The sequence below is a fragment of the Passer montanus genome, unplaced genomic scaffold (assembly GCF_014805655.1).
Source record: "Passer montanus isolate IOZ18808 unplaced genomic scaffold, ASM1480565v1 scaffold219, whole genome shotgun sequence".
Classification (NCBI taxonomy): Eukaryota; Metazoa; Chordata; class Aves; order Passeriformes; family Passeridae; genus Passer; species Passer montanus.
In genome coordinates, this window is record NW_024366803.1 from 205,537 (window position 1) to 226,027 (window position 20,491).

At 35.8% G+C, this 20,491-nt stretch overlaps 1 protein-coding gene across 1 annotated transcript in view; it reads left to right on the forward strand.

The window, feature by feature from the left end:
- MCPH1 (microcephalin 1) overlaps positions 1 to 20,211 on the forward strand; it is a 122,514-nt gene extending 102,303 nt beyond the window's left edge. Inside the window, exons 13-14 of the mRNA XM_039709596.1 lie at positions 17,733 to 17,970; positions 19,984 to 20,211. Coding sequence (XP_039565530.1) covers positions 17,733 to 17,970; positions 19,984 to 20,039 — 294 coding nt within the window. The 3' untranslated portion in view covers positions 20,040 to 20,211. The remainder of the gene's footprint in view (positions 1 to 17,732; positions 17,971 to 19,983) is intronic.
- The last annotated feature ends 280 nt before the right edge of the window (positions 20,212 to 20,491 follow it).

Consider the following 20,491-nt stretch of genomic DNA (forward strand, 5'->3'; position numbering starts at 1 on the left):
GATGTGGATTTGGTAAATTTCTACTTTGCTGCAATTGTAGCATGTTATGCATGCATTACACATGCTTTCACATTATCCTCTGAACTATAATCTTGCACTTCTAGAAAATCAACACTTAGGGAAACTGTGTTATCATTTGAAAACACAATCAAAGGTTTACTTTGATCTTTTTTCCACAGTAGAAAAAATATAGTCAAGTTTATGTGCCTTTGTCTTTTCTCTTCTGGTGATGTTGCACTGGATTGTGTTTGTATGATTCATTACAAGCTCACTGGCAGATGGTCACGTACACTTTGCAAAACTGCTTGATGCTAATAATCAGCTTTTAGCTTTAATATTCTTTTCCTACTGTAAGTAATGTATATTGTCGTAATGCCTAGAAATATCATGGTTGTTTTAGTCACTGCCATCTAAATATCTTTATCCTTCAGTAAAAAAGATTTCTCTGTACACGTTCAGTATTTTATGAGTGAAACCTACTGCATGTATGGATGGTAGTGACAGGAAAATTGGAGTTCTGTCTTCCATATATGAATAAAATGGAAGAATGAAACTTTCATGATACCAGGATGTGCTAGAAAACCTCCTGGCTCCTGTATATTATGATTTTTTTTTTGGTTAAGCCATTGGAGCCCCACAGGGGTTATACAGCTAAAGCTTCAGAAATCCTGCTTTGTCTTACTTGATCCTCACATTTGTTATGGTAGCAGGAAAGTGTTTATGTGTATTTTACTTGTTTATGTGTATTTTATTGCATAACAGTAAATCAGGCTTACATGCAGTGTTTATCTGTAATAGTTAAAATGCTGTCAGTCCAAAATACATTCCATTTATTTAGAAGGTGAACTTGCAAAGAACTACTTCTACATAGCACAGAAAATTATGTATATCAAGAACTGTTGCTTTATAAGAGGAAAAATGTGTTGAATTATGGGCTCTTATCATTACATTATCGTTTATTTAACAGTAGTTCTAGATGGAGTGGATGAAGAAGCCAAAATATGGTGGAACTTTGTGGAGACTCTTTATAGCTATGTTGGGAAGGGAAAATCTCTGGTCTGGCAGCTTTAGTGGAGCTGTTGAGATGCTCTTGTTGGCTTTAGTTTATTATAGTTGTAATACACTATATCCAGGCAATAAAATTAGTTACAAATCTGACTCCCTGAAAACACAGTGTTCATGCAATGGTTCCAGCAAAAATGAATTTTATTTATTTCATTAAAATTCCCTTATTTTAATACATTCCTTGCTGTTTCTTCATTTAGTCATAAACAAAAAGTTGTACTGCGACTCTGTTCGTGTTCTTGGAAGAGAATATGACACTGAACAGAGTGTCTCTACAGGGTAGGATCACGGCCTACAGACCTGATATTTTTCTGAATGTATTTCTCAATTACATCTCCTGAGATCTTTAGAATGTACATTTTATCTGATATAGCTCCTCTTCTCAGGCACTTTCATAAGTGTGTCTAAGGTACAGTCTTAACTGCAGAATTCTGTCCTCCAAAATGGAGGCTGAAGTAATTAACAGCTAATATGAAGAAAATACTCCATGAATATGTGCCAGATTTTGTCCTGCTAGTCTTAGTTTCCCTGATATAAGCATTTTAATAGTCTGCTTTGATTCCTAACTCCCACACCTTTGCTCCAACCACACAAACATCCAAAAAAAATCAATTTTAAAATGTATTCATAAGATAGTCATCAAACTAAATTCCATCATCAGCTGATTTACTTTGCAATGATGATTTTGATTTGCTGTGCTTGTGAGTATATGTTTTTTATATATTAATAAACTTATGTACTTTTTCTTACTGTTTTGCATTCTATTGTGTTGATGAGGTTCTGTTGTAGACCTTGGAGGTTTTTTCAAAGACAAGAAATTCCGTTGTCATGTTTTTCTTACAATGATTTATGTCTTGTGTATTGATGATATTTATCACAAGTATTTAAAAGATGGTCTAAATTCATAATTTTTAAAAAGTATTATTTGCCTGAAGTTGGTCTCAGAGGCTGCAATCAAAAAAGAGCCTCACTTTGCTCATCAGTATATTACTATTACAAGGATAGTATTTCTTCATTATTTTCCACTGAACATGAAAGCAGACTTTGTATTTCAATACATTGTCCAAATCCAAAACAAAGGATAGTGTCTGCACCAGGGACCTTTTGATCTTCAGAAGAATATTTCTGTCCTTTTTTTCCCCAGTCGGACCAAAAGGTCACACTTTACCCATATTTCATTCTACCAGATTTATTTGTGGCCTGGAGGCTTTATCAAATGCATTTCCAGCAGAAAATTCTGGCAGTGGTTCACATGGGAGGCTTTTACCTGTGGAGATGAGGCAGCCTGATTCTGCTCACCTTCAATAGTCTTTGCTGCATGCCATGCCTACTTTTAAATCTGTTATAGAGAGAGAAGTCTAACAGCACTATGTTTGCCTAAGAGACAGGAATTTTATGGGTAGTCTGAATGGGGTGGAATTGTGTTGGTTGTTTTAACAGTAACTATTAATTAGTATCTATCTTTTAAACTAATATATTTTGAACATATTAGGACAATCCAGGGAAAAAGTATAGAAATTCTGTTTCGTACTAACTTTCTAAAATCAAAGGAAATACACATTTAAGAATTAGTTTAAAGGTGTCCTCACTATCATGTTAAAACTGAAAAACATGAAAAAAAAAGTTTTGCCTAGCCTCAGAGATTCCTGCATGAATCAAGGTATGTAAGTGCCTTGAAACGGCTGCAGTTTCAACACAAAGCAAGGCCAAACTCTACAGATTTTATTGAGTACTATTACTGAAGTTCTGGATTTAGTTTAACATGAAGGAGGTAGATAACATTAATTAAATTTTGCACAGAACTTTACTATGTGGAACTACATAGCTGAGTTGATTGTGGCTTCGAAGAATAACTGTAAAATAGGAATGGCATAAATTAATTGAAAGATCTGTTTGTCCCATCCCATTGGGTTTTTGGTCTGGCTCAGCTCATACTTATGAAACTAAAGATGTGCTCCTTGATGCAGTACCATAGTGTGATCCCATTATTATTATTCTTCTCTGTGTGATGTGGATTGAACTGGTTGCTGCTTACTCATGTAGAAGATGCTGAAGGACATATAGTGGTTCATCTGATGTTAAAACTAGACAATATTTTTTCTTGGGTTTTTTGCTTTGGGTTTGTTTGTTGGTTTTGGTTTCTTGTTTGGGATTTGTTTGATTGTCGTTTTTTTTTTTTTCCTGGAGGTTCATAGAATCATAAAATGGTTTGAATTGGAAGAGGTCTTAAAGATAATCAAGCTGCAACCCCCTCCACCACAGACAGGGACACCTTCTACCAGACCAGGCTGCTCAAAGTCTCATCCAATCTGGCCTTGGACACTTCCAGGGATATATCCACAGCTTTGCGCAACCTGTTTCAGTGCCTCACCACCCTCATAGTAAAGAATTTCTTCCTAATAGCTAATCTAAAGATAAATTAGATATCTGTCTTCATCTTAAGGTTGTTCTGCTTGTCCTGGCACTACATAACCTTGTAAAGAGTCTCTCTCAAGCTCTCTTGTAGCCTCTTTAAAGTACTGGAAGGCTGTTCTAGTGTCTCCCAGGAGCTTTCTCGTCTTCCAAGCTGAACAATCCCAACTCTCTCAGCCTGTCTGCATAGGAGAGGCGCTCCAGCCCTCTGGTCACCTTTGTGATCTCCTCTGGACTTGCTCCAAGAGTTCCCATGCCCTTCTTATGCTGAGAACCTCAAAGCTGGATGCAACACTCCAGGTGGGGTCTCAAGAGGGCAGCGCAGAGGGGCAGAATCCCCTCCCTTGCCCTCCTGGTCACACTGCTTCTGATGCAGCTTCTGATGCAGATGTTTGGCTCTCTGGGCTGTGAGTGCACACTGCCATCCAATCTCCTGTTGTGTGCTTTCCCCAAGAGCATCTCACCACTGCTGTAGGGCTGCTGGCTTCTTCTCAACAGCACTGCCAAGTCATTCTCCTTTTTGATGAGATCATTCCTCAAACATAGGGTTTTTCCAGGATTAACTGCACTATTTCTATTTTCATGCTGCCCTTGGAGGTTGTTGCAGACATTGTAGTGGTTATTTCTTTCATCAGAAGTTTTCGGCATCCTCCACTGGCTTTAGCCATTTACAGTGGATGTTTTTTCTACTGCATTACAGATTTGTCTAGAACACAACCCCGAGCAGCTGACTGGTGGTTTAGCTTCATTTGCTGGAAGCCTTTGGTTTATAAGACAAAGAGGTAGTGCCCTCCACAAAGATACAATGTGCACATGGACTTATCCAAAATGGCATTTGTTTGACTAATTATAACTCCTATTATAGTGTCCTTTTAAGTTTGAGCTTCTGCCTGGGTGAATCAGCACTTCCAATTCTGTGGTTAGATAAATTTAGAAAAGAAACCACATATGTTGTAATATATAGACTGTATTGTACTTAAGCAGACAGTTACATTATGCTGTGTTTGCAGGTCTGGTATTTACCTTTTTATGGGAATTTGTCTTTCTCATGGTTAATTGCAAATGAAGTAGATAAAGGTCAAAATGTGAAAATTAAGTAAAGAGGACATTGGAAAGGATTCTTATTGCTTTTATCTTATAGATTGTGCTGACAACAACACAGCAATATTTCCACTTTAAAAAAGTTCAAATGATGTGTTAAAGAATAGTGTATTTCAAGTATTATGGTGTTCTAAAAATATTTTTAATTACTTTACACAGGTGGTATTACATTTGTATGGCATTAGAGGAATTATTACCTTTAATAACTTTCACAAGACACTATTAGTGGAAATGCTGCTACCCATGTTTTATCTCTGAGAACTGTATGCCATAATTAAGTGCACTTTAAAAGCCAAATTAAACTGAATGAACAAGTAACCAGTAAGGATGTTCTCTTGAGCATTCATTCTTACCATGATGAATGATGCTTGTTTTTCTCTTCTCTTTAATTAGAATGTTTCTACATTTGCCAAAGAAAATGTTGGAATGAAGACAAAAACTGAAATTATAGGAACAGGGTTTGATGTAATAGCTTATTTGTAAAGGAAACACAACTTGTTTGGTATTTTATTGAAACAGGAAGTTCAAAACCTCAGTACACACAAGCACAACAAATTCTCAGGTGCTAGTTGAGTCATCTGTTGTTGGAAGTAGCCTCATAGAAGGCTTCCCCTTGATTTAGTTTTAATCTTCAATTAACAAAGGGAAGGAAATTACATACAGATTTAGTTGTAGATTATGTGCAAAGCTCTCTGTTGCTTTTTAACTGTCACCCTGATGTGCATACTTTGTGACTGTATCATGCTGGCACTACCAAAGTGTGTCTCTGTGAATATATTCAGCTTTTAATGAACATAAAAAACCTGATGTATTCCTTTTATTTGTTAAATAAATAACATTTGCCTTGTCAAAGTATTTTGATTTTCCTTATCCTGTACCTGATTTCAGCTTTATTTCAAACTTGAGAGATAATAAGCTATGATAAATTGAGTAATTGATAAAACTACTGTTTTAAGTTTAGTATGGGATTACTTAATTTTTAACTGTCATATTTGTTTGTTATAAGAGGTCTGTTATATAGCAGAGAAGAGCATGACAATGCCATGTAGTTTTGTTTAACTGCGAAATCATTAAAAACCATTTCAGAGTTTATGTGTGTGTCTTCTCAGGAGAAGACTTAGCTTTCTCCTCCCTTCAAAGTCTGTAGGACACCAGCCTCTCTGTAATAAGAAGGATTTATTGAATTCCCTCCAAATCACATCATTACTGTTTCTCTGTTTAACCCCAGGAGTATTCCAGTGTTGTGCAGTGAGTTCTTGCCTCCATTAACAGTCTGTGCAATGATGGCTTTATAGCTCTCTCAGTATCAGTCCAGAGCATAAGGACAAATGCATTACACTCATTTAAAAAAAAATTCCATGGGTAGCATTAGAACTACCATGCTAGCTCCTCAAATTTAAATTTAATAGAACTTTAAAATAAAAATACACACGTGATCCAGTGAGTGTGCAGGATATTTTTTAACTTTTTCCCTTATACAGGACTAGCTAGATTATATTCTTTTTCCTCATTCTCTTTGTGTAGATGCTTTAATATAGTATGTGTGCAAGCAATTATCTTCATGAGTTTGCATTATTTTAGGACTAAAGCTGTATTCCTGATACACCCACTTTATTCCCATGGATTTTAGTGGGAATTATGGATTGGAGCAGAGGCAGATATGATAAATATTTATTTACATACATTTACTAGAAAACTAATTTGCAAGAGAGAATCATTGAGCATTTGTATTTTATATAAGCATTGAGCATTATTGAGCATTTGTATTTTATCTAAGATATCCAGATATGTGACTAGAAAATAACTACTAGTTTTGCTTGAAGACTTTGACTGTTTGTGCTTCAGGGTATTTATCTTGCATTTAAGCTCAAATCCCAGTTGCTCATATTTTGTGGACAATACTTGCTGAGTGTCCTTTGGTTCTCAAATTGGAACTGCCTTCATATGCAATGACAGCCTCTTTAAAGGCTTTCTGCTTTCAGTAAAGCAAAAACACTTCAGGTAAAATTCAGATAGACTAGAAAGTGGTAGACACTCTATCCTGCACCATTTTTAGACGAAGAACAGCAGGAATATAGGAAAGGAACTCAGAAAGGAGGACAGGGTCAGGAGTTTGACCCTACAAACTTTGCCCAGCTAGCATGAGAAGTCACTGAAAGTCCACTACCATAATAAGTCTGCCTAGTTCTCCTTATTTAACTGCGTCATAACTGGCAAGCTCAAATTTAAAACAAACCCAAATTCCATATGGAATTTACAAGAATTTTTTTTAAAAAAAGGTTTTTAGAAGATCACCATTAGATTTTCAGTAAACAGAAGTGGACTTTCTCATGAATTGATTTTAGATTGCCACTTCAAATTAGCACTTCGATTGCTTCACCTTTAGTGTCATACTTTTATTTTATCTTCATTAAGACAGTTCCTGCAAGACCAAATGTAAATATCAAATAAGTCAAATTAATATTGTTCCATTATCTTTGTCACTGAAAAAAGTTAAATCATAAATAAGTCATAAAAAAAGGAAAAAAAGCAGAAATGTTATTACATGTTGGAATCCCAAATGCATCTGAAATCCTAATCAGGAATCAGATTGTATTCCAAATAAGGTTTATGTTTCAAATTTCTTATTCGCAGCAACAACATGTTAGACTTCTGTTTTCCTCCAGCATTTGATCAGGTTACTGACACGGTGTCTGCTGTAGACTCTGGAGAAGAAAACAGTGGGGTGATCTGCTGCAAATGTGTTTGGTGTATTAGCTCACAAGCTCATAAGTGTCAATTCCTCAAACAGGTACTAGAGTTGATTACTTTTAGAAGAGCATAAGTTGTTACCATGCACAGCTTATGACTGTGGTTTGTGAATTCATTTTTTTCACTTTATTAAAACAAATTATTTTCAAATGCTTATCCTTAACTTGAGAAATAAGAGCAAAGACAATAAATTTAGTTTCAGGTACTCGGCCATTACCCCACCAACTATCATTGCTTTAAACTTACTCTGTATCCACAACATAAATATTTCTCCCTCAATTTTATGGAAGAAAGTCCCAGCTTGCTGTGACAATATAGTTAAAGTTCTTATATTATTGTCATGCTAAAAAGTACAATCATTCATTAAAATAATCTTCAAATAAAAATCGTTAATTATATCTTTTGTTTAGCACTTTTGAAGAAAGTGGTCCTCTCCAAAAAACATTACTTGAGTAATGGTAATTTTAAAACATAATTGATAAAAACCACCTGGTCAAATATCTGAACACCTAGGGGTTTTTGTTGCTTTGTGTGTGCTGGCAACTCCACTTGCTGCTTTTAGTGCTGGAGGATTAAATGTCTCTGCTTTCCATTCTTCCTATGGGATCTTTCAATTTGTGACATAGATTAAGTGAAGAGGAGATGTTATTACACATAAAGAAGTATTCCTGCCAAGGAGTACTACTCAGGGAAGTTATAGACCAGAGGTAATAATGATAGCAGTTCTTTTGGGAGTTTCTGAAAGCAACCCAAATCAGGTCTTGTTTTGCAGTGGGCAGCATTCCACAGCAATTGCACCATATTTGATGCCAGGTAATCTCTTTGAGTGGGCTCATTTTTGTGATTCTCATACAATTTTAAAGATTTTTGCTGTTGAACTTTGATGTAATTTCAGTTGACCCTTTAGTTCATATTTTAAAAACCCAAGAATTCCCTGCTAATTGTCATTGTACTGCATGTATTTCCCTGTAAGTAGAGCGTTTGCATGGGACTTCTGAATGCAGCTTTCCAGGTTTCTGTTGTGCTTAGTCATTATGATGCATTTTTTAAACAATTTAATAAAAAGAAATCTTTAAATTATACATCACATATTTGTTAATATTTTGTTTGGTATGTTGTAATATATTGTGTGCTAAACAGAAACATTTTGTGGTTGTTTTGATGAGGGAATACTTAGTTTTTCCTCTGTTGATACAAAAAAATTAAAATAAGAAAGCAACTTTTAAAAAATCTAATTTGCTGATGCCTAAGTTTTTAAAGCCAAGTCCCTTTTATTTGTTTCTCTGCAGCATATCAAAAAAGATTGAGAAGTCAATCCTCAGAAATTTGAAGGAAAACAAATTCACTGTGTTCAAGCTTTGACATATTTCATAAAGCTGTTGAAAACCTAAACATGAAAGCCAGATTTATGAGCTTTTTTAAAGTTATTTGTAGATTCCCAAGACGATTGTGTTCCCATCACTTACTGTAGCCTCTAAAACTCAAATGACGCTTAAAAATATTCATGTTTGGCACACACTGAGTTACTGCTGGGCGTTGCAATGGCATTCAGCTAAAACTGAAGAGTAGAAAGAAGAATGTATTCTGTCTTCATGTAAAACAATTCAGTCTGCTGAGACACAGCAAAAGGACTCACATTTTCATATTTTAAAGATAAAACTAGCAATTATTTTAAACGTTAAGATTACATTTATTATGGGTTCATACAACTGTTTGGGGAATGAGCCATTTGGGAACATCTGTGTAACCCTTCACATTTGCCAGGCTTTTCCTTTCAACAAGATCACTCACTTTGTTATTACTGGAATAGAAAACTCTTTTATTTATCAAAGTATTATTCATCTGCACATTGCCAGGTATAGCAAATCTGTTGACAGCACTGGATTTATCATTTACTGTTAAAGGCAAATGGAAGGATTCCCCACTTGCCTAAGCCAGCAAAACAAATGTCATTCTTGAAACTCACTGCACAATATCCTGTGCTGATTAAAAAAAAAAAATAGACAGTCCAAAATGATCCAATATCTGAAAAGCCTAAGGTAGTTGAAATGAGCTTATAATTTTGAAATTTTTTTCTTGAATGCAAATACTGGGCTTCCATGCCTTGTGTCTTCATCATTTGTAGTATTTAACCATGGGGAGTATCAAGTTGCTCTCCATTAAGTGCAGCATGCTATTAGCTCATAGAATTTCTGTTTCAGTGTGGCCTTTCATCACTGAAATATAGTTATCTGGAAATGTATTCTTTCAGTCTGTGAAAATGCAGATGTGTTTACTCCCATATGATTAAACATTGCTATTTACTTCATTAATACTTCATTTCTTAAGATACTCTGCTAATGTAATAACATACTGGTCTCATGCACTGGTCTGCTTAAAAAAAACCCAACAAACAATTTGCCTTATGTGGGTTGGGAAATTTCGGTAAGCCTAGAGGAGACTTTATATGAAATATGGACAAATGGTTGCAATATCATGGAATAAATCCCAAAATGCAACTAATCTTCCTCCTTCTGTTGCTGCATGAGAATGAACTATGAGATACCAATATGGGCAAGTTGCAGCTGTTAGAAGATAGCCTACATTTATCTGAGGTCATTATTTCTGTGCAGTTAATAAATCCATTTGAAAGAAGCATCCCATACCTATATCACTACCCCATTGCATCTGCCAGAAGTGACTCCATGCTCTCTGGTGCCTGTGTCTAGGAGTGAGTGATCCAGGCAACTGGAAGGGGATCTGCAGTGTGTGAGTGAGTGACGAGAGCGCCATGCACACCACACACGCTTCAGGCTCTGGGCTCATTCCAGCCTGCTGCCCTGCACCGAGCCCATCTTCTGAGTGTATTCCGTCCAAATGGAGTACAGGCTGTGCCCCGATGGCTGCTCCACAGTGAGAACTAAAAAAAAGTACACTGCATGGGAATGACTAACAGATTCATTTCAAAATTGCATTAAACTAGACCAGTAAAAATGTGTCTTTTCACCAAAGGTCCTGTGAGGATAGATCCATCAAGAATAGATCTTTGTCAGCTGTGAGGAAAAACAGGTCCATCTATATCTTACATACCTCTTAAAGTCATGGCTGGTTGTCTAAATCAAATTATTTGGAGGCTAATATTTTCTTTTTGTATGTGGTCTGTATGTGCTCTCAATTGCCTTTGTTCAACTGTCAGTTGAATTAAGGGAAGAAACTTTCTCATTTTACTTACTTTGTGTTTTTGAGACATGTGGACTTGAATGCATCTACAAACTGTGTTAGGTAGATAGTCCTACCAATAATGCCAGATATAAAATGGTAGATTCAACATTGCTCACTCAGATCTCCTGCACAGAAGATCTGTGAGGATCACATGAGTTCTTCGTCATAAACATAATGAAGCCACCACACCAGCACACGTGGGAACCATAAAATGCACAACTATTCCATCCATATACTGTATTTGTTATCTAGTTACACTTATCTTTTGCTAAGCTACCAGCCTATAAAGTCTTATTAATCATGACCTAAAGTTAGTAGAACCAGAGATTCACTCTGTCAGTTCTTTAATGGCTAAACTGTCTTCATCTCACCTCATGAGTTTTCTCACTTTCACCGTTGCGAATTTCCTACCTCCCAACATCCCACTGAATGGGGAAGCAAGCGGCTCTGTGATGCTCAGCTGCCACCAGGGCTAAGCTACAACAGACTGGAATTAACCTTGAGAGATAGAAGGCATGGTCAGAAAAAAGTATGATAGAGTTCAGTAAACACAAGTGCAAAGGCCGAGAAATAATCACCTGCAGAGTGACAATGCCATATTTCTGCCCAAAGAGCAACTCAACATTTTAGAGGATCTGAACCAATATATGTAACCTCTGTCATGCTAGGAGAAAAGAAGCTGGCATTCAAGGATGTGTTAACAGGAATGCTAAACATACAACACATGAATTGTTTGCAGTGTGCAGAGAGCAGTGGTGGGGCCCGAGCTGGAATACCATGTCTAGTTTTGGGCACTGCAGTTCAGGAAAGATGTGGGATTCATTGGCAAAAATCCAGGGGAGAGTAACAAAACTATCAGAGGTCTACAAAATATGACCCCAGCACAAAGAATGAAAGAACTCTGTTTGTTTAGTCTAGAGACAACTGAGTGGAGACATGATAACTGCCTTCAAATATTTAAAGGTTGTTGCAAAGAGGAAAAGAAGAAATTGTTCTCCATGTTCCTTGGCACTAGGACAAGAAATAATGGGCTAAAAATGCATCAGAGGCAGTTTAGGTTATATCATTAAAGAAAGCTTTCTAACTCTAAGAGAAGATAAGCATTGGACTAGATTGTGTACAGAGGTGGAAGATTTCTATCTTTAAATTTTATAGGGATTCATGGGGACTTGTCACATGTAGTAATGGTACTCCAGTGGTGCAGGGCTCAGAGGTGCACGTGCCACTCTCATACACCACTGTGGCATGAGGCATGGAACTGCTTTACTGATATTCTGGCAAGGAAAACCCTTCCCAATTATAATTCACAGAATTTTGATATAAATTTGCATTCTTACCACTGCCTGTTAGTCACTTGAGTTGTCTTGAAATAAGACAAAATGGAAAGACAAGTTTTCAGGTATTTCAGAAGAAAGGTTTCAATTTCTAGTCCTCAAAAATAATTTCTTAGTTAGCTAATTTGTAATTAAAGGACTTTTTAATTTCAAAAATACTTAGTTTGTGTTGAAACCAAATGCAAATATATTTATTTCAGAATATTTTTGAAGTTCTAAGCAAGTAGTTATAGTAAAGTGACCCTATCTTACTATATTATGAGAGTGTTTTTAAATTATATATATATTGGAAATACAGCTCCATGATTTGCAAGTCATAGTTATTCTCAAAAGGGAAAAGACAATGCTTTACCCTGATTTGTTTTTTATTAATCTATAGTTGATTACATTGAATTATGTTGTTTTTAAAAATAGTTCTATCTCTGGAAAACAAGGAAATTAAACTAAAAATAAGTTATTTTTTCTTTTCCTGCAAAAATTTGCTATACCGGAAAAAAAATGGTTCAGACATCTTCCAGTATAATTTTGAATATCCGCCAAACAGTAGATTTATTTGCCAAACATTTTCATACAGTATTCCCACTGGGACTGAGTCTTTCAGAGTATAAATTGGTGAAATTAACTTTTCTTATCAGTCTGTAGGATTTGAGAAAAGCACGGTTGTCTGCCAAAATGCAGTAGAAAGAAACAGTATCAGCTGAATTGTCTGGATTGGAGTGTTCTTGCTTTCGCCCTCGCATTGGCCAGGAAATTCTTATATCAAGGAGTCTCAAAGGAGGGGAAGAAACTGTTCTGAAGAACTTTTCAGATAATACAGTTTTAACTGTATGCCATTTCTCCTTTTATTTTCCTTTTTATTTTCCAAGACCAGACACTGAAAATTTATTTTTTCTAGACCAAATTTTCTACTCTATCCTCTTCCACTTCTGGCTCCTGGCTCAGAGCACCAGGTTTTCTACTGCAGAAATCTGTGGCCTATTTTCCTGTACATAATCTGTGTGTGTGTGTGCGTGGGCTGGGGGGCTGATGCAGCCTTATCAAGCATTCAAAATGTTCTCACTTCTGGCTGTCTGAACTCTTGACAGTCAGGGAGCTTCTGTTTCAGCCAAAGGGTATCAATAACCAATGAGAAAGCATTGCTTCAATAAACAGTCAGATAAAGATGCAATATTTGTAGTTAATTTATATTGCATGGATGTTGCAAGTTGAGTTTTGCTCTGAAAATGAAAAACATCACTAGCAATGTTGTGCCCAAGAGTGGAATGAGGTTCTGGGTGCTGTTGAGATAAAAGGATGGCAGTACATCCAGAACCAGCTGGTGTCCTGCATCAGTGTGGTGTTCCATTAACTGAAACAACATCCTTGAAAGTGGAGGATCTATTTTTTGGTGAAACTCTTGCTGAAGGAAATTGTTTCCAGGTCTTAATATGCTCTTTTCATGCCAGACAGCACCAATTTATTTTTCTAGTGCAGCCTTTCAATGTAATTTTTAAAGCTTTTAGTGAATACTATTTCAATTTTAGTATTACTAACATGTTAAAAAAATAAGCCAAGTGCTAAAATAATTTTAAAAAACCCAAGAAACTAAAGTGATGAGCTTTTAATTTAAGTTGAAAATGTATGGCACATGTTTTTCTTACAAAAATAGAGTTGCTACTTGATTCGTTTTTTCTATGCTATTAAACCTGATGTTTAGGAAGATGAAAAAGAAAGCATTTCTTCTTTGTCTTGCAGCAGTACTGCATTGTTAACACGAATCACTCCTTGATCCCTGTAGGGTCCTGCAGATTCTGCAAATTCCTCTCTGCAGGATAAGTGTACTTTTAGAAGTCTGCACACTGCAATATTCTCCTTTTCATCAAAAGCAGGCTGATGGTTCACTTGTGTGGATGTAAGCCCTTGATCTCTATGTACATGGGGCTCCACATTTGTGTTTTTCTTTTAAATTTTTAGTAAATGACAGTCCGAAAATGCATATCACCATGCAAGTGTAATGATTCCTAACAGGGATATAATTTTGATTTTGTTCCTCACAAGGGCTTCATAAAGAATTACAGCAACTGAAAATGTAAACATTACTTAGATAGTATATTGATCCATATTGAAATAATGTGAATATTAAAATCTTAAATCTTAATATTTCCCCAGCAACACCAATAAACTATATTAAATTAATATGCTATTTTATATGTCTTTTATTGTTAGATTTGTACATTATCAAAGCATAACAGCTGTGGAGTTTGGTGTTCATCAGTTTTGTGGGGGTTTTGTCATTTAATATTTGTGGAGTAGTGAACTAATCTTTAACATTTCAACAGTCAGTTTCCTTTTTACTGAAAATGAGAAATAAATCAATTTTTGATCATCAATTTCAAATGAAATAATACTCAGTCTTTGGATAGATATAAACCATAAAATATACAATCTTCTCTCTTAAAACTTGTGTCTACAATTTTGTTTTCTGCTGTTTGTATTTAATAGAATATATTAATTATTTTTGCAACTAACAATAGCCAAGACATTACAGCTTTCCATGTTTTCATAAATACTATATTAATTGCTTGAATATTAATTATTTCAAAATCATGAGGGTTTGTTTAGATTTATTTATGTTTAGTCAATAATTAAAATTAGGAATAAAGATTAATAATGCATACATTGATTATGCAGTGCATGCACAAATTTTCAGACATGTAATCTTTAAAGATGGCTACATTATTTATGTTTTTGAAACTAGTACTTCACATTATCAATTCTAGGCTACAAATACAATTTTTATTAATTGTTATAAATCATAACCTTACTCTTAATTTCATTTTTGTGAAATATTATTATTCTAAAAGCAATTTAGGCTTCATATTTGTTCGTGTGCTATTTTCTGAAAATTGGACACTGAAAATTGAGTTCTGTATATAAGAAATTAGCAGTTTCAGTGCTTAAAAATTTCAGTGTACATCCAAAATATTTCTTTTCTTACTTATTACATTAATTCAGGTATTATTCAGAGATTAATACCTTTGTAGCACTTGATAGCCGTCTCCTATGGAGTCTATAGAGTTTTGTGTTTGTTATGGCACCTTTCCCAGCAGGAGGTATTCTCATACAGTCCTAGACAAAACTACAAAGTTTAGGAGTTTTTATACTATGTGCTTTTTTGGCTTGGGGGATTGAAAATGAGTCACAGGAGGGACAATATTTGGTGATGATGTTTTTTGTGACTTTTGTACTTCACAGCAAAAAATACTTTATTTTAATACATTCTCCTTGAGTTTTACTTCTGTCAGCAGTAATTTTTTTCCATTTAAAACTTAGGTTCAAACAAACAACTACATTAAGGGGACATTTATGATAAATGTGTGCATGTAAAAAGTGTCTTCCTGCCATTCATCCAACTAGTGAAAGGATGAGGTTCATGGTTAGAGTCTTATCAAAAAAATTTAATAGATGGGTCAATAACACTTTATTTTGGTGTTCATCTGCTAAAGAATACCAGTGGAAACGAAAATCAGTGCTGTCTAATAGGCACTAACACAACTGTAACCATAACTACTGACTTATAGATCCACAATTTGTGGAAGGAGTTGCTTTTGGGATCTGATATTTTCCCAGGCTTGGTCTCTGCTAAGAAATTATTTATTTATTTGTAAAAGTTTGCATGAGATGGGTATGGTTTCAAAGGAGTGGGAGCCCCCCTGGAGTGCCACAAAGGCTTTGATGTTGCAAAGGCAGCTGAGTCAATTCAGGGGGAAGAGCTTGGTTGTGCCCTCTCGTGCCCCTGCCAGAGCCTGTGTGGTCAGCTGGCTGCCCCTCAGCAGCTGGCCAGCAGTGTAACTTCCAGGCCAGTGGGCCAGCAAGCAAAGTTCACCTTCCAGGCTCCTCTCTGAGCTCTGAGTGTAAACACTGTGATTTTTTGCCTCTCTGTGGCCTGTGAGTGGATCCAGTGTGCTTGAGCAAATCCAGGCACAGCTGATTGGGAATGTGGTGGTGGTGCTCCAGACAAAGGAAATGCAGAGGTGACAGTCCATGTTGAACCCTTCCTTTGATGCTACCACCAGGATGTGCTGTGTTCTTACCCTGTCCTCCTCTCAAATGCACTGGTAATGGACCCTAACCCTAACCCAATATAACTCTGCAATGATACTGTGATCAACAAAATTACCTAGCAGCTATGAGACAGGATTAGGTGTGCTATGCCGTTCCTAAACCTAAGTTTACAAAGGAATAGAAAATATAGGGTATTTCTTGAGTGGTGATTGAGTCTTTTTGGTCTGCTTCATCCATAGCAGTCACTGTCTTTATTTATACCATAGTGAATTCAGAAAGCAAAGAATCAACCTAATTTTATTCTCAGGAGAGCAATCAAGGAATTAACAATCTGAGAAAGCTGAATTATTTATTGATGGAGGAGATCTCAAAATTCAGGTTGACATGGATTGACATGTCCCAGAACAGCAGAGGCCAGTGACACAGAGCCACTGAGCTGAAGCCTCATGCTACCATGGGTTTCAGCCTTTGCAGAATCTTCCTCCAGCTCATTGATCAGAAGTGCTAAGGCAATTCACTTGGACTTTTATCTGTGAACATGCCATGGAACCATCTGGTTTTATAAACCCCTGCAAATCACGTGGAGATTCTTACTTTGGCTGCACATCTGCCAAGCACATACATTATCACATTAGATTCTTAAGTGCCTATAGTTTCACAGCATGTTTGTGTGTTGAGTGGAAGGAATCCATTCAACAGCTAATTTTTTCCACTGTTCCAGTTACACCTTCTCACATGCTACAGTTTCATATTCAGATGTCTCATAAACCAGATATATGCAAAATGACCTTTTCTCCATGCTCATGTTGTCATCTGTATACAAAATTCCAAGCATCACATAATATGAAATGTTTCTTTTTGTTCTCATCTTGCAATTAACTCCAGTCTCATTATAAATTTTCCAAACTTTGACAAGCAATATAAAATCAGAGCTGTAACCTAGATTGCTCTGGCAGGTCAATGGCAGCCTCACACTAAGAAATACAATATTTTTTTTAAATTTTGGTATGAAAACTTTATTTTGCATATTGTGGTGTTTACACTTGCTCTATGCACTGCTTTTATAGATATTATAGCTAAAGGAGATGGCTTTAATTGCTTCAATGCTGTTCTGCTAGGTATATACTAAGAATATTTGCCTTATATAGATCAAGCAGGTTTTTTGCTATAATGACCAAATGTTACAAGCTGCAGAGCATTCACAGAGAATTTCTTTTGGTTTTGTGGACACAAAAGGGTTTACAGTCAATGTTTTGCTCTGAGTGCTGGTACTTTTGTGTTACTTCATACATCTGAGCAAAAATATCGTTTGTTTGTGTGGAGCACAGGAGGGGAAAAGAGGTCCTAAAGTAGTTTAAACTCAGAGTTAGATATGTTTCTAAACTTGTCAATACAAACCAACAAGCATTATATATTATAAAGGCTATCACAGTTTGTATTTGTGCTGCAAGACTATAATAATTTATAATATCCTTTAAGATTTCCATGTCATGGCAAGTGTTATAAATGTAAGAATGTAAGACTATGGTAAAAAATAATATTGTCATGTGCTTTAAGAAGTTTCATAGGTAAAATGTCATATAAAAATGAAATAAAATATTTTCATATAAAATAAAATAATCTCAAAATCTGGTTTGGGAATTGTATTGATCAAGTAGAGCAAATTCTTTGTATATTTCACCCAAGAATTTCTGATACACCTTAAAAAGTAAAGTTCATACTGATATATATTTTTTTCTGAATTATGAAAAACAAGGATTAGTTTTACTTTGAGTAGAAATGTAACACATTGGTTAATTAATTTTCTTGTTTCTTCAAATACAGATTTGCAGACTTCAGCGTCATCTATCAACAGGAATATACCAGCAGAATCTATTTTCAAACCAGCCTGTGATGTTTGTATCTCCTACCAGTCAACCCCCCTGCAAAAAGCTAATTGAACTTATACAGCTGGCAGGAGGGAAAATATGTAAAGCCTTACGTCAGGCAAAAATCTGTATAGGAAAAAAACCAGGAAAGAAGTACCAGGAAATAATATCTTTATCAGAAAAATGGATACTAGGTAAGACACCAAGTTTCAACTTATATAAAATATTGCAGAATAGATATTAAAAAAGCTATCAAAATCATTTCACTAAACTGAGGTTCTGAAGGGAAGAAAATGGAACCAACTGCTACAGCTGGATTTTCAGGAAAGTTGTCTCTGTGGTGAGATCTTTCTCTTACAGCTAAGTGGGCTTTATGATGGTCCTGGTACTCACCTCCTAGAACAAATATCATCCAAATATCTTCAAATGTATATTTTGTATGATGGTTTCACTTAGAGCAAACTAAATTATGGGAAAAAGCCTATATGAGAATTGATTTCTAAAACAGCATGTATTTCATGTTAGATGTAGTTTTAACTGATATAAATTGGCATAGTAATACTGAAAGATAGTGACTGGCACCCTCTGATAAATTTTCCTGAATGCTGTGTTGTACAATGAAAGACAATTTTTGCAGTCTCCATTTTACTTGTAAAAAGTCTCTTTTTAACACCTGCTGTTATGTTTCTGAGTTCTTTATCATTTCTCCAAGTAATCTGCCACCCATTCTGACAGATTCTATTTTCAGAGAGAGTATTTTCCAAAAAGGGACCTTATTTAGAAAAAAAAAAGGTTTAATTTATGTCATACGCTCTGTCAAACTTCTCAAGAAAGTGTCTCACTCATACCCTAGCAATAAATGTACTACAGGAGTTGATGTTATACGAGTGTAGCCAAACAAGTCCTAATCTCTTGACCTCGAATGCTGTCAATCATAATGACTTAAAACCTGAATGAAAACACCATTAAAGAAAGGAAAAGTGAGCCATAAGGGAAAAATAATGAACTAAATGCACATTTTATCATACTTACTTAAAGTATAATATAAAATTCTGAAGATTGACAAGGGAGACATAAGAAGGTGGCATTGTTTATTGTACCTTTCTCCAGTTTCCAGGAAGACTTAGAGAGCAAGAGTGCAAAAAAAAAAAAGTGAGCAGGTACTAAAACCAGAGGTTAGTGCAGGATTGAAAATAAGAGTAAATTAAACACAAAAGTTTCCAATAATAGTGCACCAGATGGACAAATGCAATGATCTAAAGCGGTGTGTGATTCCTGTGTCCCACTCTCCACTGGTCTCATGGAGGTCTGCCTTATCCCAGGTCAAGGATCTCATGAGCGCCCTGTAGCTGGACAGGCCACCTTCAGCCCATCAGTGGACTGAAGAAATTGCATATCCAGCTGCTAACAAAAATGACTCTAAATTTTTTGGTGGTATTTACAGATTTCTCAGTTCATTTTTGCAGTCTGATTTCTAATCACTATGTCCTGCTCACAAGGCATGGTCACCCTGCAGCTGAACAGGTCACCTTCAGCCCATCAGTGGACTGAAGAAATTGCATATCCAGCTGCTAACAAAAAAGACTCTAAATTTTTTTTGTGGCATTTACAGATTTCTCAGTTCATTTTTGCAGTCTGATTTCTAATCATTACGTCCTGCTCACAAGGCATGGTCACTCTCCAGTTAATGGGATTTAATTAGTCTTGATAAATCATCCAATCTCAGAAAAAAGTATTTCTATATGATGCTTTAAAGGAATTTTACAGAGTTTAAAAGCTCTGCTCGTTTCTCAGCAACTGTGTGCATAGTAGTATGAACAGGGTCACCTATAAATTGCTGTCTTAATCAAATAAATCAGATCTGAAGGTGTTTCTACTCTTTCACACTCTACTGTTGCAATCCAGTTGGTTTGTAGCTATCTGCTTTCTGCTGCTAATACCAGCTGCCAATTAATTCACTCAAGGTTGACCAGAACAAAAGGCACATAACCCAGTAATGCAAAACCTTTTTAAAACTTAAGTAAATGGTAAGTGTTTGCACTATTACCATTTGACTGTTCACATTTATTTTCTCTCTCTGTGTTCTCAGCTCTACCAAACTGCTTTACACCAGAAACTGCACTGAAGTGCATTGTTGCTTTTTCATCTGTTTCTTTTTCATTTTATTTTAAATAATCCTGTTTTGTTTTGTTTTTAATTTATTTTAGATTCAATCACTCAGTATACAATATGTCCTATGGAAAACTACATTTTTCAGATGTGAGCTAACTCAAGAGTTTCCATATGGTTGTAAGGAAACCTGCCTAACTTGGATTCAACGAAAAAATAGGCTGTGAAGGAAATTCCAAAGAAAATCCAAGTCACAGACTTATAAGTACAGAGGAACAATTTCTATATTTTTAATATTTGTGCATGTATTCATCTTGTGAAATTTTTAGGGTTTGAAATAAAGTATTTCCCTAATAAAAGTCATCTTCCTTTTGTTGATTTGTGGAAGACCATTGGAACTAAAAGCTGAAGGAGTCACTATTCACTGGGAGGGAGTGGAATTTTCTAGTCTTCAAGCAAGGTTGGTCATGTTGCAGTGCAGTTAAAAGATGGGTGGGCGGGTGAGTGTGCCTGAGCTGGGCCTGGTGCAGTCAGCAGGAGCTGTGTTCCCAGGGCAGATGCAGGAACCCTGTTGGCTCTTCCCGTCCAAGTGCCTCTGCACACACC